Source organism: Syzygium oleosum, unplaced genomic scaffold (genome assembly GCF_021117445.2).
Source record: "Syzygium oleosum isolate NSW1041296 unplaced genomic scaffold, Sole_v2.1 Sole_v2.14, whole genome shotgun sequence".
NCBI classification, from domain to species: Eukaryota; Viridiplantae; Streptophyta; class Magnoliopsida; order Myrtales; family Myrtaceae; genus Syzygium; species Syzygium oleosum.
The window spans coordinates 876423-898199 of record NW_026607498.1 but is presented as its reverse complement, the minus strand read 5'-3'; the positions used below and the strand labels follow the sequence as shown (position 1 = coordinate 898199).

At 41.1% G+C, this 21777-nt stretch overlaps 2 protein-coding genes and 1 pseudogene across 2 annotated transcripts; 1 reads left to right on the top strand and 2 right to left on the bottom strand.

Annotated features, from left to right (window-relative positions):
• Positions 1–917: 917 nt before the first annotated feature.
• LOC115689030 (disease resistance protein RPV1-like) lies at positions 918–4866 on the bottom strand. Its single transcript, XM_030614996.2, has 4 exons — positions 4225–4866; positions 3039–4125; positions 2579–2950; positions 918–2491 (listed from the first exon to the last, which is right to left on the bottom strand). The coding sequence occupies exons 1-4, from the start codon at positions 4698–4700 to the stop codon at positions 1118–1120; spliced, it is 3309 nt and encodes a 1102-aa protein (XP_030470856.2). The 5' UTR covers positions 4701–4866; the 3' UTR covers positions 918–1117.
• A 5805-nt stretch (positions 4867–10671) lies between these two features.
• On the top strand, positions 10672–19003 carry LOC115689031 (lecithin-cholesterol acyltransferase-like 4). Its single transcript, XM_030614997.2, has 11 exons — positions 10672–11179; positions 12237–12328; positions 12535–12653; positions 13814–13949; positions 14106–14157; positions 14632–14732; positions 15849–16031; positions 16601–16758; positions 16925–16979; positions 17185–17238; positions 18370–19003. The coding sequence occupies exons 1-11, from the start codon at positions 10930–10932 to the stop codon at positions 18784–18786; spliced, it is 1617 nt and encodes a 538-aa protein (XP_030470857.2). The 5' UTR covers positions 10672–10929; the 3' UTR covers positions 18787–19003.
• Positions 19004–19576: 573 nt separating this feature from the next.
• LOC115689021 (uncharacterized) lies at positions 19577–21269 on the bottom strand (annotated as a pseudogene).
• Between the last annotated feature and the right edge of the window lie 508 nt (positions 21270–21777).

Sequence of the window (21777 nt, the reverse complement as noted above, 5' to 3'; positions counted from 1 at the left end):
TAAAAATTTCACATCACAGGAGCCAAATTTGGGACTCTAGTAAAAGTATGTTTTTTATTGAGACAAAACAAATTCGGGCCAAAATTATCGCTCAAGATAAAGTTTGTATTTTTTTTTTGGAATTAGCCCGATATAAATATAGACACGCACCCTTACCAAAAAAAATATATATATAGACACGCACATACAAATTTCTATACGAACGAAGGTACAACTTTATGAACAAAATTATAAAAATAAAAAGTCTTGGAAGTCTAAAACAAAAGTGCTTAAAACTTTCAAAAATGCAATTATATCCTTAAACTTGTCATGAAAATGCAGTCGAGTCTAAAAAATTTCAAAACGTGCAATCGAGTCCCGAAACTTGTCAAATTGGTCTAATCGAGCATTTCCATTAATTGCATTTTTTGAAAGTTTTAGATCTCGATTATATTTTCGTAATAAGTTTCAGGACCCGATTGCACTTTATTTTAAAGATTTAAGACTCAATTGCACTATCGTGACAAGTTTTAGGACTTAACTGTACTTTTTGAAAGTTTTAGGACTCGATTGCATTTTAATGACAAGTTTTAGGACTTCAAAGCATCCCAAAAACTAAAAAAGAAGATAAAACTTTGTTTCAACGGGTGCAATTTCGAACCCACATATATGCTTGTCGATTGAAAGGATAATCGCGATTGCTGTTTGCTCAGATGAAAAATCAATAAGCTTTTATGTTACATGATTTTTCGAGAGCGGACCGGAGTCCGGACATTAGGTTGAATGGTTTTACCTCGCTTTCGCTTCGAAATCAGGGGAAATTTCAATTCAGCGCTCCTCAGACACTCGAAGATTTCTCAATTCATCTGAAATTTCACTCTAGGTTTTGCCCAGACACAGACTAACAAGAAACCCGGTTTTATCCCGTTCGATTCACATCGACGAATGATCCTGATTCATTTTGGTGGTGAGCATGGCAGATTTTAGTTTTCGGTAACCAAAATCACATTACCAAGCTGGAGAGACAACACTCATTAAAGGCCATATAATGCATGATACCATAATTAGGGATGCCCAAAAGAAAAACGCAAACATTACCGGAAAAAAAAAGAAAGAAGGGAGCGTTTGCAAGTTGTAATCAAATCATGCTCCTTCCATCTTGAATCCAAGATTTTAGATTCTTGAAGCTTGATGGGTCGGGCAACTTTTGCAGTTTCCAACAGTGCCAGATGTCCAGCATCTCCAACGATTCCGGGCTACCTCGAATCTCAAACAGCTGGGCACAATACCATAGAAGTATCTTCTTGAGCTTCTTCAAGGTAGTCAGATCAGGCAACTTCGTCAGCGAGGGAAGATTCACGAGCTCTAATGTTCTCAGGTTCTCCAAACATTCAAGGCCTTGAATCTCCGTTAGCTTCTCACAATGAGTAACTTCCAAATCTGATAACACTTTCAAAGTCGAGAGATCATTCGTTGTCTTTATTCTCTTGCAAAATTGGATGCCCAAGTAGGACAAGTTTGTCGGAAGCCTAGGTAGGCATTGCAAATTAATGCATAAGAGCTTGAGTTGCTTCAGCTGAGAGAGGAGAACGAGATCGGAAGATAGGGTGGCAATATAAGGAGAACACAAGTCCAAGACCTCAAGTGCGCGTAATCTTCCAATCCACCAAAGACTCGTGGTTTCTTCGAGTTTGTAAGGATCCTCGAGTGATCCCCACAAATACAAACGCAAAGTTCTCAAATTTAATAGGTTCGAGAGGTCGGGAAACGTCTCCATTGAGACTGTAGCGATAGAAAGAGTGATCAGACTTTCTGGAAGCCGAGGCACCACCGAAATTGTAGTGCCAACCATTTCCAGGATTCTTAGACATGTTTGCTTAAAAATATTACGGGGAGTTTCTCCTCCCAATCGTAATAAAAGTCCCGCTAACTGTAGCATCTCGAGGTTCACCGACTTTCCAATGGTACTAAGTTGTTTCCATACAGAGGTGTTATGCATTGTTAGTACTTTCAAATTCTTCATGTTCCCAATTGAATCGGGTAACTCCTTGAGTTTTGTACCTGCTAGATCCAATTCAATTAGTGAATTGGAATTTTCGATCAACTTAGGCAGTTGAGCCGAAGGGTCACCCACCGATGAAAGCCTCGATGTTGATGCTGCACAACCGATAAAACTAAATTTACTCAATGATTCACATTCGACCAAGCTGAGAATTTCCAGTTTCTTCATCCTTCTCCATTCAGGGATCTCTTCTATAGATGTGTTGTCTAGAAGAAGTTCCATTAAAGATTCCAGTTCCCCCAACTCGTCCGGAAGCTCTCGGAGACCTTCACAATACTTCAAGTTTAAGAAGACTAACTTCTTAAGGTGACTAATGGATGGATCAATTTGAAGCAAACTCACGCATCTTTCAAGAATCAGTCGCTCTAAATTCACTTGAAAAGACAAGTCTGGAGTTCTACGCAATTTAATGCATTCGGTCAAATTTAGGACCTTCAAATTCTCAGCCAACTGAAAAGAAGACATCGTATAGCCCTTTAGGTTAAATTAAGATAAACTAAAACAAAAGAACTCACATTGACCTATTTGAAATCATACCTTGATGTGGCTCCAACCATCCCATTTTTCCGTGATTTTACTCTTTGAGAGATCAAGGATTACTAGCTTCCTTAGGGAGATTTTGGTCAGCTTAAAATCCATAGGAAAGTAATGCCATGAAAGCCATCTCAACTCCGGAAGGATAAGTGGGCTATATGGGGTTTCTAGAAAATTTGACCACCGGTAATATATCAAACGACCCAATTGAGTAAAGATAGACTTTGTGTTTCCGAAGCCTTTGCTATCCACTTGAAGGAACCTTAGATTCAAAAGACTTGCGAGGCATTCTTTTATCGAGGAGTATTGAGATAGATTCTCAAACTTGAAACATATCGTTTCGATACTTATGATTCTGGGAACATCACCTCCTATCTGCCAAAATGAAAAACAGAAAACGGAAGTTAGAAAAACAACCATGATATACCTCGTTGATATTCTGTAGAGGGGAAAACATTTATACCTGCATTTTCTCCAAAACCTCTAGTGCTTGCGCATGAGTCCACACCCATTCTTGCTTCTCTGGTTTCTTCCCACTTCCCTGTTGTACAAAATTTCTTCCAATATCTCTTAACCAATCATGCATCCATAGTTGGTTATCATCTCTAATCTTTATCAAAGATCTTTGCTGAAGGATTCCAAGAGATTGATGAGGAAGAAATTTACAGCTTTCCCACATGTGAATCGCAATTCTTTTATCATACCCAATGAAAAAACAGGCAACATCGAGAAATATTTTTCTTTGCTCTTCATTTAATGCCTCAATGCTGATCATCAACTTCTTTCCAACATCCTCTTGAGGAGATTCTTCTAGCTCCTTCAATGTGGCATCCCACTCCTCTACTCTTTTTCCCGATAAAAGAGAACCTATAATCTCAAGAGCTAAAGGAAGACCACCACAAATATTAATTGCTCTTGCAGAGTGAACTCTGTATTCTTTTAATGGATAATCTCTTCTAAAGGCATGTTTGCTAAAAAGTAGAAGAGAATGATCAAGATCCATGCCAGTAAGTTCGTAAGTCCCATCAACAAGTGTAGGCACTTTGAGAATTCCCTGATCTCTAGTAGTAATGATAATCTTGCTTCCATTACCGAACCATTCACGATTCTGCACGAGCGCATCAAGTTGACTTCCTTTGTCCACATCATCAAGTAGAAGAAGCACTTTTTTAGAGCTTAACCTTTCCCGGATTACCTTTTTCCCTTCCATGATAGTATTGATATCAGGCCATTTCATCTTAAGGATGTTCGATATGAGCTGATTTTGCAAGCGCGTAATCTCTATTTTGCTGATGTCGGAAAGAAAGCAACAATCAACATAATCATTAGAAAGTTGATTGTACACTATTTTGGCAACGGTCGTCTTTCCCACGCCACCCATACCATGGATTCCAACAATCTTTGTTTGATAGTTGTGTGTACCTATTATCCTCATGATTTCATCCACGTGATGGTCGACTTCGACTAAGCAATCAGATACTTCCAAGTAGGCAGTTTTCAACTCAGTCAAAACGTTACTGACAACTTCTTTCACGAATTCACCTTTGCCTCTGATGTTATTTGGAGGAAAAAGCATCAAAAGATTAGACTGAGCTGAAACAAAATAATGCATCTGGAACAATTAGACCGTACATGATATAATTAAATACCTGTATGGATTGCTATGGAGGTCCCATCCCTTTAGTGCTCCAACCTCAGTGAGAGCAGCCTTCCACTTGCCGATAGTCTTGTCATCGAACCGCTTCTTGTTTGCATGAGAAACAATGGCCTTGCCAAAGTGCTCAGTCTGGTATTTTACCTCGGATGGTGCGACATCGTAAAAAATGGGCATGATCTTATGCCTCCTCGTGCTCTTGCTCTCCACCATCTTGACCAACTCCCTAAGGCACCAAGTACTATCAGCATATCCTTTAGAAAAGATTAGTATTGAGATCTTTGACTGCTCAATCGCTTGGAGAAGCTGGCCGCCGATCTCCTCACTGACGCGGAGCTCTTCATCGTCTCTGTATGCTCGAATTCCAGCGCCAATCATGCTGGTGTAAAGGAAATCGGTAATGTCCCTACGGGTATCTGGTCCTCTGAAGCTCAAAAATACTTCGTAATCATATCCTGTTAACTTCTCCATTTCCTGATTACTAGAAGAGACGCTCAACACAATTATTTGTTCTCTGTACGCGCTCTCCTTGTAAGGCTGCGCATTCAGCACACAAGACAGAAAAAAGAGTAGCAACTACTGTCAATGCAAAGTTCAACCGCAAAGGTTCGTGCAAATTCTCCGTGCAACAAGGATTTAAAATATTACCCGAAAATGATAACCACGTGCAGGAGGTTGACGCTAATTTCTGCTAGAAGAAAACGTAGAGATAAGTTCTGAGTCATTATAGCAAGGCATGGCAAGGCTAATTTCTATCAGAAGCAGATGCCGAGATCTGCTTCAAGTCATTATAACGAAACCCTATCCACAAATGCACCTGCTCTTTCGCACCCGCTCTTTCATGCCAAATTGTAGGCCCTGTGGCACCGAAAGTTAGATCCGTGTTAAAATCTGCAGGAAGGAAACCGAAAAGAATGATCAACGATAAGTTGTGGTTTTTTTTGTGCTGTTGCTTTAGCAGATCTATGTGGAAATTTTCCAGGGAGATAATGAGTGTCAATCTTATCTATGTAGAGTTCTCCATCTCCGCTTAACGTTGGTCTTAAATTCTAGGCCAATTGTCTTTTGCATAGAGATGCTTCTAATTCTATACTTGTTGCTTGACCCACTAGTATGATACGCAATGAGAGGTTGCCTTCTGCAAAAATACTCTTTCGCGGCTATTCTAGCCTCGCTATTGAGTTTCATCAATGTAGACTCGACGAATTTCAGACATTTACCGTAGAAAATAATGTACAAATTTGGCAATCATAGGTGTAATTAGGGGATTTTGTTAGCCATTATTCGACAAGTGAAATATGCAGATGGCCGCCGAAATGTGGCCGCCGAAACGTGGCCACCATGTTAGTACTCTACGCGAAAGTTGGTTCGATTTCGGTTTATAATTTGCTCGACTATCCCCTTTTTGGCTAACTATGAGATTGGCTTTGTGGGTTCCCTTCAAAAACACTTCTGTCCAACAGCACCTAGACATCAAGATTTGAATCCTTGACCTAATATATATCCCTTTCCAAAGAAGAAACGCCACTGCGCCAATTGCCTCCGTAGTAATACTAGACTTTGATAGACTCATGATGCTGAAGCATACAGATTCAGTAGCTCGAATGAGCACATGAAATATCAGAGAAGATTTGAAAGCATCGTTGATGCTGCAAAATAAATTTGAAGGCATTGAAGCATGCGAAAGCGTGCAAATAGAGGGGTTAAGTCAGATCCATTATGTTCTTTTCTTTTCTTGTCCCTAGCGATTAGCAAAAACTCTTCCTTTCTCTCCAAATCATCTAACCAAACATGAAAAAGAAACACAGTCGAAGTTACAAGTAGTTGCGAATGTCGATACGTGATGAAGATAAAAGCTGTAAGGGGCGTACAGAAGAATGTGCGCATCAAGATGAAATGTTGCTTTGTTCTCTCCTATGTTTCTCTCTTGTGCACTTAGTTTGAAGACCGTTCTTCTCGTCTCTTTACTTCTGATCTGATAATTCCTTCTTCTTGAATTGCCTTTGTACCACCAACTAAAACCAACAATCGAGCAATACGAAATCAACCGATCCGGCTCAAAGTAAATCAAGATTTGTTAAACTAAATTGCAAATTGCGAGAATCGATCACCGATTTCAATAAATATCTGAACTTACAGTTGATAAAACAATTAACCGATGCGTGTGCATGGTGAAAATAACTTAGAGCGGGATTACCAGAAGTACGCGCGATATCGAAGGACCGAATTTGACAGTGGCGAGCCTGATAAAATGGAGGCAACATATGAAACAGTGAAGAAATGGCTCTCGAGTGCTGCCTCCATTTATCCTCGTCGCACGCTAAATGGAGAAAGCAAAGAACATTCCTTTCTTTTGTCGACACAAGAAGGAAACGTGGGAATTGATCCCTTTCTTGCTTCCTAGTCTCCGTAGGAGATCGGGAAAGGTGCCATTTGCCTTCAACAGTTATCGTCAACACAAGAAAGGAATTTTCTTTGCATTCTTTCCTGCTTCTCGTGGTAACAAAAGGGGTCACTCCCAGATATCTTCCTACATCATCCAAAGTATGTCATGGAGAATGATATGGATATGAAGACTGCTTTCCTCCAGTCGAGGACAAGAGAAACCGTCTGATTCACATCGTAATGGAGTCCAGTAATCAGATTATGTTTTCAGGAAATATGCAAAAAATGGCATCAATAAGATTATCTCTTTTATAGCATAACTAAAATCGCTGTCGAATGTTGAAGACGATCAAGTCGCTTTCCATCATTAATGAAGGAGGACAAAGGTGACGGGCAAAACCGTCCGTAAAAGCCCAAAAAAACATCCCTAATGATTATGAGCGACGGCTAGGTGCCCGTCAGCTGTCTTTGCCTAGACATTGGCTAACAAAGAGAAGTAGCAACTGCTACGTGAAGCCCATCGCTGAGCCTTTTTGGGACGGCAACAGTGGCCGTCCCCAAAGATGGGAGCCTTTTTGCGCAAGCTGCAGTGGCCGTCCGTAAGGATGTCTATGGCGACAGCTTTCCGTTCCTATCGCTAATACGACATTCTACTCCAGGAAGCAGATTGCCTCCAGAGGCAGCTGCTATTTCCAACAGCATTAGCCATCTACAAGATAAATTACATGAATCAAAGCACTTGATTCGTAAGTTCAAGAGTAAACGGGGATGACCAAAGGATTTAGCACGATTGGAGAAATTCTAGGCAGTGATCATCAAGAGGCCAAAGCCACAAAAACTGAAAATGATGAACAATTACACTAGTCACAATAAACAGACACAGATGAGAGAGAGAGAGAGAGAGAGAGACCTTGAAGGTCGTGATCTTCTGAAGCCTACAAACAGATGTGATCAATTATACTCAAATGGGTAAGCAATTTGCTCACCAGTTATGGTCAGCTCGAGCGGTTCGACTACAGAGCACCAGGAGACGAAATAACATATCGAAATTGCGACAACAAACAGGATTCTCTGTAATTTTCCAAAGTCGTTGGATGTCGCCAACAGACAGATACAGTTGCCTTCAACTGTCTAATGGAATCGCCGTGCGTATCTGTCGCCAAGAGACAGATCTCTAAATGATGATGGATGAATATAGTCCAAAGTATAGTTGCCAGCATTAGCAAGCAGTCATTAGAAAAGAGATAGATAAACATTTTTGGAATATATATTTTTTTTGGGTTCTCTTTTCTAAAATAAAGTTATCCTTCTTTTCGGATAGCAATGGCCACGGGCCGGCCGGCCCATGAAGGCCCCGGCACATCTCTGTGCTGGGCCAAGCACGGCACTGGTATGGGCCCATACCTGGGCCAGCATGTCATCCGAGGGCTTGGTTTTCATTTATTTCTTTTTTTTATATACTTTTCAATTAATTAAGACTTCAACTAATTAATTAAAAAATCCATTAATCCAAACGATGGCCATTGCTAGTCATAAGATACAAATAGGGGTATGCAAAATGGACTGCTCAAATCGAGAACCACACAACCTGGATCGGACCAGACCGGACCGGATCGGACCAGCCTGTTTAGTCCGATTCTTGGTTCCTAAAGGTGTTCAGGCAATCCGGTTCCCGGTTCCAATGGGAATCGGACCGACTATATATATATATTTATTTATTTCTTCAAAAGAATTAGTAAAATATGAATTAAAACTTAAATGAAGTACATTTTTTTGTTCGTCTTTTCAATTCAAGGATCATTATTAATGTTTAATCATTCATGGTTGCAAATAATCCTTATCTCTTGATCATTGGTGAGTTTAGTTCATTGTTTTCAATCCGCAATTTATATATCTGCTTTTTAATTTTTGTTTATCATAGAAGATATATGAGCACATATGAAGGTTTCTTTTACTAATATCTTTTTCTAAAAAAGTAGTGGAGAACACGAAGAGATGGCACCAAGTAGTGGGGAAAAAAAAAAAGTGACCGATTTCATTGGGCGGAACCAAACCGGAAAACGATCACCCCTAGATACTAGGGGTGTTAATGGATCGGGTGGGGTCGGGTTCCCACGCTACCCAACCCGACCCAACCCGAACCACAAGAGATATGTGTTCTATTTGACCTGAACCCGACCCGAATTGCATATGAACCGAAGCGAAAACGCGGGTCGGGTCGGGTTTCGGGTTTTCCACATCTGTTTTTTTGGAACTCTTCTACAAGGTGACGTCCAGGTGTATTGTCGAGGTCCGGCTGGTCCCCTGCTTCTTCGTAATTTGCTCCCCTGCTTCACGATTGCACTCGCTCTCTGCTCTCTTTTTCATTTCTTTCACTTTGGTCGCGTGTATCGAGCCAACATCAGTCGTAGCGCGAAAGCACCGTTTTTGCGTACTGATGTAACGTTTTCGACGTAAAATAATGAAGAGGGGCCCGACAGAATTTTCAAGATTTGCGCCTGCCGTGATGGGTCAAAGGGCAAGAAAATCTTCGATGAATTTAGCGAAACTCCCAAAGACCAGAAGAATGCCTTCCCTGTCTTCCCCAACTTTGGTTTCAAATCCCCATTTCAATTCCCCCAGAAGTAGGGGTGAGCATGATGACCACCCGAACCGGGACCGGACGGACCGACCGGACCCGGCCGGTTTGGTCCGATTCTCAATATCGGTCGGTTCCGGTTCACAAAAGTGGAACCTTTCCGGCGGTCCGGTTCGGTTAGGGTGGGAACCGACCGGACCGGACCGATAAATATATATATTTACTTTTAAATTTTTTGAAGAAAAAAGAAAGCCTAATCTATTCCCTCTTGCCTTTACCAATTTTTTAAGGTTTGGTTCCATTGGAAAATGGAATTGGTTCCATTGGAACGTGATTGGTTCCATTTGAAAATAGAAAAAAAATACATTTATTTATTTAAAATAGAAAGCCTAATTTCCCATTTCAATTCCCCCCAGAAGGGAGCCGAAACCGGTGAAGAAATGAAAAAGAGCATAAAGCGAGCGGAGTCGTGAAGCAGGAGAGAGACGAAAGATGAGATTTCTCTCGTGGGCTTGTGGACCAGTATTTTGTTGCTGTGTTAATTGTTCCTGGTCACTTCTCTGTCTCTTACTAGTGATGGACTATGGGAAAGTGAGAAAGCTTTTTTTGGGTTTTGGGTAATCAATTCTGGGAAGCAAATGAATCGAAACGTGTTTCGGTTCGGGCACCCAATCCGATCCAAACCGAAATACTAAGATACCCGGCTTTTTAAATATCACCCGACCCGAAACAAGACACGAAACTTTCGGGTCGGATCGGATCGGATCGGGTCAAGTCCTTTTGACACCCCTAGATAGAAATACTAAAAGCATTTCAATCTATTTCTCTTTTTACATGTTACGACGGATTTATTTGGATCATTTAGCTACCGCCGGTAGCGAAAATGATGCGTATTTGTTTTCGTATCAAGATCTACCTTATGGATGGACAGATAAAGGGATAATGACACAAACGGCCTCTGAACTTTAACCCAATGTGTAATGTGATCCACGAACTTTAACCCAATATGCAATGTGATTCCTGGACATTTGGTACATGTTCAATGAAGTCTCTAAACCATATGAAAATATTCAATGCAGTCCCTGAACTTGAACTGATGAAAAGGTTTACACCGAACATTTTCATGTAATCCAGAGACTAAATTGAACGCGTACCAAAAGTTCAAGTACAGCATTGAACAAATTAAAAGTTCATGGATGACATTGCACATTGAGTTAAAATTCAGGGATCACGTTGCGTATTAAGCTAAAGTTCAGGGATTAATTGCGTCGTTTTTTCCTGTATATAAATGTGCGGATTCCTGCGATCATTATTTTTCGGATGTTTTCGAAATTTCGAAAAAAAACTAGAGTCGTGACACGTGCAAATCGTGTACTTTAGAGCAAGTCATTACGATTTGGTCAAGAATAAGCAATGATCGTTTACGTCGTTCTTCTCTCTATATCTTTATCTTCACGTCTCTCAGGCTCTCCATCTCCATCGCCCCTACCTGATTCGAGCCCTAATTTCCCGTCGATTTCTCCCCCTCAATCCCGATCGCCGATCGCCGATCGCCTCCGTCCTTCCGCCGCCGGTCGCCGATCGCCGATCGCCGATCGTCTCCGGAACTCGAGCTCGAACCGGAATTCCCCCGGCCGGCCGACCGCCGACTCGGCGGACGAGATTGAAACCTGGGACCGGGGTTTTCCCGAGCGGGCGTGCTTTAGATTAGGGTTTTGATTTGGGGCGGGGCCGGCGATGGCGGTGCTGCTGGAGGACGTCTTGCGGTCCATGGACCTGTGGCTGAAGCTGATCAGGAAGCCCGAGCCCTACGTGGACCCGAACCTCGACCCGGTCCTCCTGGTGCCCGGGGTCGCCGGGTCGATACTGCAGGCCGTGGACGGCGGCGGCGGCGGCAACGGCGGGGGCGAGAGGGTGTGGGTTCGGATTTTCGGGGCAGATTACAAGTTCCGGAACAAGCTCTGGTCCCGCTTCGATCCGGCCACCGGTAATTTTCGCTCTGTCGATTCTTACTGATGCGTGATTATTTTGCATTTTCCTGTTTATTTCTGGGCTAAGTGGATGAGCTTGCTCGAGATGTTATTTTATTGAAGTAGTTCGATTGAGTAGATTAGCAAAAGGAGATGATAAATTTCGGTAGGTTCTAGCATTTCTTGCTGCGTTTGGGTTCGGAGAGAGTTCTCTAGTGTTTCGTTGCTGTAAAATGATTTTTTTTCAGCTCATCATAGCTTTATGATGAAATTTACTTTCTGTGGCTGAAGTGGGACTGGGAAAAGAAGAGTGGAGGGATGACTGATGTGTGGATTAATTACATTAAGCTGCTTCGTATACCTTTAGCTGCGGCTTTAATGGTAATGTCGTCATGGTGAAAGAATGAGTTGACCTCAGTCCTTATAGATAAGCAAAGCCCACTATGAAGTTTCAGATAGTATATGGAGCTACACTGAGTTAGTTCGTGGTCTGTTACTAATATGACAATTTCAAAGTAATGCCGGGGTTTTAAATAGAAACTTACAGGAGAGCGACATTTTCATAAGCTTCTATCCTGGTAGTTCTGCAAATATGTGACTTAATAGTATCAGTTCATATATGTAAGAAGGCGGGTGCTCATGTTCCAGTATCGTAAAATCTTTTGTGTTCTTTTGGCTCCTGTAGCTCTTTAGCAGGGATTACCGAATAAAATAGAGCAAGAACTTCATTCTGGTTATTCAATTCAATGAATGGATTAACTCTGACTTCTTCTATAGAGGATTTGATCTCTGTCAGGAGAAATTGAACGATTAATGTGAATATTCAGGCTTGTATGCATCTTTGGCCTGCTCCTGTTTCTCTTGTATTAATACATGAAAAGAGAGCATATGTGCTTGGTTGATAAAGTTTGTATGCTACATGTTCCATACATTTTGCTTTGTCTAATTCGGACATTGATCGAAGTTGATTTTGTAAGTAGCTGAAGTGATTTACTTATTCTCATTGGCCTGTGATTTTCCCCTCCCTGGAGGTTATCTTTCTAATGTAATGATTAAATGTTGTTCTTTAAATAGGTAAGACCGTTTCTTTAGATCCTACAACAAACATCGTGGTTCCTGAAGACAGATATGGACTGTTTGCAATTGATGTTTTGGACCCTGATATGGTATGTATCATCTCTCAATGAGATGTATCTTTTACGTTGATTTGAAGTTTAAGATGAAATTTTGACTTTAATGAGATTACAGCTAGTAGTGTGTTATAGGATTAGAGTTCCTCTTCATTTTGCTAGATATCATGACTATCACTGGATTGCAAATGAAGTTGAAACTATTCAGCAGTATCAATCTGACCTACTTTGTTTTCGTGCAGGTCGTTGGCCGTGATTGTGTGTCCTATTTCCATGACATGATAGTCGAAATGATCAAATGGGGTTTTCAGGAAGGGAAGACATTATTTGGTTTTGGGTATGATTTCAGGCAAAGTAACAGGTACGTCTATGGCATACTTCTCCTGTTATAATAGTGTTATCAGATAGACCCCACCACCAACCAAGAAAAGAAATTATAACAGTACTTATATTTGCACCATACCTACTATTCTATCCGCATACACTCCTTAAAACACTTCCAATGCAACTAATCACCACCCCAAATAGTTGCAACTTATCATGTTTGAGCTGCAAGTAGAATTTTGGCAAAATACTTTCCACTATTTCTCCAAATGACTTTGGCTTTTCAGGTGTTGGTGAGAAATGGAAGTGATTTTGTGTACTCTATTTGACAGATTGTCTGGGACATTTGTATGCGAGTCATGTTCTCAAGCCTTTGAATCTTGTTCTAGTAGGGGCTTATGGTGAAGTCGTTGTTCATGCAATTAAGTCTATTGGGAGAATATACATCTGTGATATTGAGTACTACATCTAGCTCGATAATTTATGTGATGCATAGTAGCTCTTTACCTTTATGTTAGACTTACAAGCTAGCAGCACTTGACATGTATATTGTATATTTTAAATCCAGAGGTGTCTTGGACTCTTGTCTTCATGTCACCGTAGATCCTGCTCCTTTATCTGTAGGGCAACTTATGTGATGTGTGTAGTGTCAAAGTAGTGCATCGCTTGTTTGCCTCCACCCATTGGCTTAAATTTTTGGGTTGGATCTTTTGAAATGATAGGTTAATCATGCTTCGATTTCTTCATGCATTGATTATATTTCATAACTCGCGTGGTTCTTCTTGGTCTTATCCCCATTGTCACTATCTTTAGTTTTGCAACCGGGAGGGTGGTTCTTGTAAAAGGAATCTCTAAAAGGTTTGTCTAGGCTGTCTAAGTCTTCTTATAAACATGCGGTCTTCCCTCATCTAATGGCTTAGCTTTCGGTTGGAGTAGCACGATGGGTCGCCGTCTAGGGCTTTATGTGTGTGCACGCGCGCACGTGCGGGAAGGGGGGGGGGATCTCCCTTCATCAAATGACTTTAGCTTTTGAGTTGGACTCTAATACATAGAAGTTCAGGATGGGCTTTACTCTCTCTCTCTCTCTCTCTCTCTCTATATATATATATATATGTGTGTGTGTGTGTGTGTGTGTGTGTGTGTGTGAATGCAGCCGCTAGCATTTCTGGGTTGTTTTACTCTTTCTTCAATGTTTAGGTTCCAAGAAACATTGGAGCGTTTGGCTGCAAAGTTGGAATCTGTATATAATGCTGCGGGAGGGAAGAAGATAACCATTATTAGTCACTCTATGGGGGGTCTTTTAGTGAAGTGCTTTATGTGCCTGCACAGTGATGTAAGGAACTTATAAAACTGATGCAATCTATTTTGGCTTTTACCATTGATATATTGTTAATCTGAATCTCTCTTTTCCTTTTTCTCCCTTTTGTCTCTTTTACCTATTGTCATTGAGAAATTAGTACTTAAAACATGCCACTTGACTCTTCTGTAGATTTTTGCAAAATATGTGAAGAATTGGATTGCTATAGCTGCACCTTTTCAAGGTAAGAAGCATCATTAGGAGTTGTACTGCTTTTTTGTTCATTGCTCTGACTAAGCTCATACATCTGTTTCCCTTGTAAATTTTGTTAGTTAGAAAAATTTTCTACCTTTTCTTTCATCCCATTTCCTGTGGAAAACACGTAACCTACTATAGATATGGTTTCCCACGCTTTCTATAAAACTGCTTGTCTATCACTGCGAATAAGAAAGCAGGCGAGTAAATTTATTATAAATTCTCTAGTTTTTATCCCAAAATAGATAATCAAGTTCAGAGAATCTAGTGAACCCTCTGTTTTGTAGTAAAAATGTTTCATGTTAAAATAATTAGTTGTGTATCTACTTGTCCTATTGTTTAACTTAGGATTTCATTGGGATAATTAAGAAAAACATTAAATACTTGGCATACTTTGTTTCCAAATGTACATAGTGGTTAGAATTGGCATCTTATGAACATACTGAAAATCTAAATATTCCAGGTGCCCCCGGATATGTCACATCTACCTTTCTGAATGGGATGTCATTTGTGGATGGTTGGGAGCAAAACTTTTTCATTTCAAAGTGGAGCATGCATCAGCTGGTATGCTGTTTTCACAGTTATATGCATATGTATCTGCGAATCAGTTTTGTCGACCTTTATTTTGTCGAGGTTAACACAGTATATGGTGTTGATATGTAACTGAAAATGTATGATCAGTTCAGGGCTGTCCTTCTTTTTCTTTGTTTTACTTTGTAAGCTCGGAGTGAAAGATGAAAAGTGCATTTTGACTAGCATAGACCCTTTATAATTGCCTAACCAATACATAGAGATACACATACAAAAGCATACTTAAATACCGCCAAAGCATATTCTTTTTTACAATTTAAGCCAGACATTGACAAATCAAATATTTTCTGCTTGACTAATAGTTCGTATGATAACTTTAAGAAGTGCTGCAAATTTAAAAAATTCAGAATTTAATTGCTTTTGACGGGGGCGCCTTCATTCCATATATGAATTCTTTTAAATTTCTTGTATCGCTTTTTGTGGATTAGCATTTCGATGTCCTTTGGTGGGTTGTGTAGTGATCCTCAGTATTCTAATTATACATAGAACGATATCTATGTGTATCCTGCGTTTGATTTTAATAATGTGCGAAGGACTGTTACTTAATCACTAAGTAGGAGGGGGCCTACTTAAAGTTGTTGACTGAATGAAATTAATTTTGAATTCTTGACAGACAAGTTTGAATGTTCTGGGTGTTGTCACAATTCCATTAGTGAACGCAATAGTTAGGTTATACTTTGTCATTATACCCATGAGGAAACAGACTTGACCAAGTTCTAGTGGTACATATGTGATTTAGGTTGAAGCAGCTGCTGTTGATTATCTGGCACTGGCAGCAGTGCGTAATAGTGGGTCATTGATTACTTGCATTATATGTAGGAAGGGTAAAAGAGGACCTTGAGCATTTTGACTTGCCTATGACTTGTTAGTGGTTCATATTTCTGTGTACATTACAGTGTTTTCCACGTCATCCACCCCCCCACCCTGAACCCCTTCCTTCCTCGACCCATTATATTTTCGCACATTTGGACATCTTTGTCTGAACATGTGCTTGCTCATGAAAACTAGTATGCAAGCTACTTTTATCTGTTTGTATGCCTGAAATAGCTGAAAATGTATGTACTAACATGCTGTGGCTGTTGATCTCAGCTGATTGAATGCCCATCGATCTATGAATTGATGGCATGTCCAAACTTTAAGTGGCAACATGACCCGGTGTTAGAGATCTGGAGGAAGAAGCTTAATGATTGTGGTGATATCCATATGGTCCTTGAGTCTTACACCCCTTCTGAGAGTGTGAATATATTCTCTGAAGCACTTTCAAGTAATACGGTAAGCTATGGATTTCTTGTTCTGTCTGGATGAAAAACTGCCAATTCTATCTTGGGAATACGCTGTCCCACTTAATTGCGGTGGTATTTGTTTATGAAGGGCTAAAGTATTATGACAATGTGTATACTGAACTGCTAAGATATCCGAGATCTCTACAGATGCTGCTAAACATAACTGAGTGTTGATATTTCATTCGTCTAAAGAACCCTTTCTGCAATTCCTTTTCCCTTGATATTTGCTATATATTTTCATGGGTGGCAGTTGTGCAAAATTTCTTTGGGTCTGCCCTGCTATAGGTCCATATATGGTTTTTAATTCATTTTACCCCCATTATGAACTTTATTTCATTGTAACCTACCTATCAGTTTACTAGAAGCCTTACCAAGTTGAGCCTGGACGTTGTGTTAGGTTCACTTTTAAGAAAAGGAGAGTTCTCTTTTTCTTATGACACGTCATTTTCATATAGATAGTACTTTAGGGGTAATATCATCCAATATTTTTGTCCGACATGAGCTACCGTCTACTTCATTTTGTTTGTTAACTAATGCATTATTTGGACTCAATAACAGGTTGACTATAATGGTGAGAGCATTCCCTTACCATTTAACGAGGAAATCTTGAATTGGGCTCATGAGACCCGCAGGATTTTGTCTTGTGCTAAAGTTCCGCTTGGGGTGAAATTCTACAATATATATGGGACCAATCTGGAAACACCACACAGTGTTTGGTAATATTTGGCTGAAATGCTTCATCTCTACTTTCTCTGTACCAATTCTACAACTTACAGATTTTTTAGAAAATTTCTCTTTCATGTGAAATTGGCCACTATCTATAGGATAGATACATGTTTCAGATCATTTTTCCTTATCTTAATGGTGTTGGCTTCCATGCAGCTATGGCAGTGAGGAGATGCCTGTTACGGACGTGCAAGAACTTCAATTTTACCTGGTCAGTGAAAAGGGGATGTGAACATAACTCTTTGGCCCATTTGAGTGTAGCTAACATAGGCAAATCTCTTTTTCTCCAGCTAGAGTCCCGAAGGATCCATCCTATTTTAGTTTTTTCCTTAACATGTCCTAATAATGAACTTCATGTTTGATAGCTGTTTTCTCTTAAGTAGTTGAGAAGCTGATTCATGCTTTCTGAATTTCAGCCCAATTATGTATGTGTTGATGGTGATGGAACAGTTCCAACTGAATCAGCTAAGGTATGGAGATATAACAATCTGTTGGACCTGTTAGTTTGAATTGCTTGACCTGTTAGTGGATGGCTTGACTGTATGGCTTATGCGACCTGTACTTCTCATCTGCTTTTCCCTCTTTGTTTGAACTTGGGAAAATTCTCATGGATCTACTGGCTGATTTCGGGCTGCAACTTTCTCTTATAAGACCAGATAGAATTTGTCATTGTGCCTCTTAGGTTAGGATCTACAACTATATAATGAGTGTACCAATAAAGTTTTTCTTCCATGTAAAGCTCTGTTTGGTTGCTAGGGAATAAATTTGGAGATTTAACAATCTGTTGGACCTGTTAGTTTGAATTGCTAGACCTGTTAGTGGATAGCTCATGCAACCTGTACTTCTTATCTGCTTTTCCCTCTTTATTTCAAGTTGACTAAATTTTCATGGAACTACTGGCTGATTTTGGGCTGCAACTTTCTCTTATAAGATCAGATATAGTTTGTGATTGTGTCTCTTAGATTAGGCTCTGCAACTAAGTAATGAGTGTATCAATAAAGTTTTTCTTCCATGTAAAGCTCTGTTTGGTTGGTGGGAAATAAATTTGGATAGGACAAGTTTAGTGAAACACCGGATACGAAAGCAGATTATCCTAGCCTATTTGGTGTTCGGTGGACCTAGGATAAGATTTGATAATACTTCGAAAATAGTAAATAACAAGTTATTATACTGATAGCCACAAAGTTCTAATCTAACTGAGGGCGACAGCAGTTGAACCTAGTTGGCCGCAATAGGCAACCACCACATTGGTAGCATTTGTCGCGTTGGACACCAGAGAGAGTCGCGTTGTACACCAGAGAGAGGGAGTCGCATTGTACACCAGAGAGAGAGAGAGAGAGAGTCTACAGCGATCGCCATCATGGTGGTCTCATCAGTGGTTTGAGACCCTAGAGAGAAGAGGTGGCGAGGAGGAACGATCACAGTGCAGTGGTTGGTAGCAATGCCACAGCCGGGTGGGACAGTCTATAGTCACCCTAGTGCTCAGATAACTTGTCTGGGCTTTTATCTGGCTTTGATTTGGATAATTTTTGTCTAGGCTAAGCAAACATGCCCAAATTTGCTTTAGATTCTCCACTTACAAACGGTCTCTTGATATTCAGGCAGATGGGCTTGATGCAGTTGCAAGAGTTGGAGTACCTGGGGAGCACCGGGGAATTCTATGCGATCATCATGTTTTCCGCATTCTGAAGCACTGGCTAAATGCAGATTCAGATCCGTACTACAACCCGCTCAACGACTACGTGATTCTACCCGCTGCGTTCGAGATGGAAAGACACCACGAGAAGGGCATGGAGGTGACTTCACTTAAAGAGGAGTGGGAAATCATTTCAAAAGATGCCAATGATGACCAAGGAGAGATCACCATAATGCCCTCGGTGAGCGCCATTTCCGTCTCTCAAGATGGAGGTCACCAATCTTCTCGGGCCGAGGCTTGTGCCACTGTGATCGTGGACCCCCAGAGTGAGGGTAAGCGACATGTGGAGCTCAATGCCTTGAGTGTGTCTGTCGACGCCTAAATTTAGTTACTTGCATTTTCTGAAAGAAAAGCCCGGAATTGGGGTAGCGCTGTGTGTATAGTATATCAGTCGTGTACAAAATGTGCTGTCTTGTAAATATAAGTATCACTGGTGGCAATTGCCTTGATGAAACATAACGTTGAAAGATCGTACTGGGGTTCGTAATTGAAGACCCGTCATGCATTAATGGAAAACAAATGTACATGTGCTATTAGAAGTCCATTTTCCAGGAAGGTTGGGTAACTTCTTATGGATCACATCTGGAACGTCATTTGCAAGTTCTCTTTCTTATCCTTCAAGGTCGGTAGTGAACCGTCGGTCACTCTGGCATCAGCTGATGTATAGTCGGTAACTCTGAATACGGCTTGACAGTATTTTCAGGGTACGAGGGAAATGAATGGTATTGTTTCGACCTGTCAAACGGGATAAGGGGTCGAAGAAAACGGAGTCGTCAATCTTGTTTTCCCGTTTAGTGATTAAGTGGTACTTCGCTCTATATGTTCTGAACAAAAAATGAGGGTTTGTGATACCTTAACTGGAAAGTGGGAATAGGCGAGTCTAATGGGAATCGATTCTCTCTATATTTGTTCGTCTTCGACCTCTCTTTATTATTCAAATGAAGTACATACCTTTCTCGAGTCGTGGATTCCTCTCAATACTATATCTTATAATCAATTGATAGCGTTACTCGGGTCACAGACTCTGATGGCTCACTCTTTTCGGCGGGTTCTTAGGCCAAGCTTGTTCGACTAAACAAACGGAATGTGTCCCGGCTATAAGCATGGAAGAATAACACGGCAATGTGAAATTTGGATTCATAAATCCTTATATGCTGAAACTGTTCACACGGTCACCCCATATAATTACAAGAAGATAATGTAACATAACATCTCCAAAAATAGCGGATGAATCTCCAGTCCAGCTTAGTTTAACTACATCTGCTCTATCATATAACCTTTCTTACAGATAGTGTACAGCAACCCGTCCAATTCATTAACAGAAACAATAAAGAAATGAATAAGCAAAAATGAGACACAAGATCCATGCAAAAAGCAAAAAAAAAATAATGTTCTGTTTCTGTTTGGCAGGGTAAAGAAATCCACATCAATATGAGGAAGCCGCACTATGGAAGGCATTTCAACAGCATATGTCCAAGCAGCAGCAGCAGCACATCCCAGCACAACTGCACATATGGACATAGGGATCTTGATTAATCAAGAATGATCAACATGCGTTTGTGAAGAGAGAAAGAAAGGAAGAGCGTGTACGCTCCGGGGTGTATTGTATGACTGTTATGTCGCCTTGACATGCTTATGTGACATCACTAACCCAATTAGGTCTAGTCGTTTTTCGAACGATAAAAACTTCATTTCGTGATACCGAGTCATTTTTTGACGTGGTTAATGGTAATACACTGTGCACGTGCACGTGAGGGTTAGAGAGAGACACGGAGAGAGAGAGAGGAGCTCTTACAATCCTCTCCAGAACCCGTGACCCCTTTTCTTATTTTTCGCCTTCCGCCGCGGCGGCGCTTGCTGCGAGTACTGGCGGCCATCCTTCGAAGGGTAAGTAACCGGTGGCGGAACCACGTAAGGGCCATGAGGGTAGCCATGACCTGGCGGCCGCTGCGGCAGCAGATACGAATGAGCCTGTGGTGGTGCTGGAGGGTACACTTGGACTGAGGGTGGATATGAATACGACGGAGTTGACACATCTGGATACAACTGATGCGGCGGAGGCGGTGGAGGGTAAACATGTACCGTTGCCCGTGGAGGATCGACCTGCGGCGGCGGAGGATAAATGTGGCCCATCGGCAGTTCGGGAGCAGATGGGGGAGGACTTGAAGGGGGCAGAGGAGGATACATCCCTGTATTATGTTCAATTCCAACCCCATAATCAGACACTATGCATCAGTGGGACATGCTAGAGAATTTACACACTATTTTTCAAAACTCAAAATATAACATTGGATTGAGGATTTGTGTTAGTGGTTTTCTAGTTTCCTATCCTCAGGACATTCTGGTATGATGCCTTGTGCCTGATGCCCCGTAAAGGAGACTAAAGCAAAAACTCCGTCGATCGGCGATATTTAGCAAGACATTGGAAAGTAGACCGGTTTCAAGAGCGGAATTACGGGGATGGATTTGATTGAGCGATCTGTTCTCGACGCTCATTAGACAACTTAGAGCAGCTCGGAGCATCCTGAAAGGAGGGACTTTTACCTGGAGTTCCGTAGTGCGAGTCTTGACCCATCTCAGCTCTGTTTTCCTAGAACTTCTCAGGTAGCAGAATGGAAGTGAACTCTCTCTCGTTTTTTACTTGAGAAAATGGCAGAAGGCAAAAGGTGAAGCAGAGAGAGATAGGCTCGAAGCTCTTTGTCTTTAAGCTTTGCTATGTTTGTCAAGGTCAAATACGGTGTTCAGTGTTTCTCAGCTCAGGCCTGTGCAGATGTGGTCCTCAGTTGGCGGCTGCAAGAAACGCGTTGTGGTGTGAAATCAACTGTCTCCGTAGTGGAACAATTAGCCATGAAAAAGCGGAGGAAAAAAGCTCTCAGGGACGTGTCAAACATGCATATTCTTATCATGAGAACGTTCCGAAGTGCCAAGATTTTCAAACGGTTGGGTTTACTTTTCTCATGGTCTTTCCTGATTCTAGATGGTTTTGACAGGACGAGTTCCAGGAAATTCCTGTTGACCCTACAAGTTGGAACTTGCCAGGAAGTGGTTGGGCCCTTGTATTACTTGCACAAATACGCATACGCATGAGAACAATGTTATGTATACGAAGATAATTTACAGGAACCGACAAACCAAATGATGCGTCATGTTCAAATTAGATACTTAAAAAAATCCTTCTATCCCCTGCTTCGAACTCGCTTCCTGTAGGCATCTACTTAGATCATGCCGTGTCATGTAGAATACCGATTTCGTGAACCATCTTAGTTCAAGCATCGCTCGCGAGCAAAACCTCTTGGTTAGTGCACTGGACTTG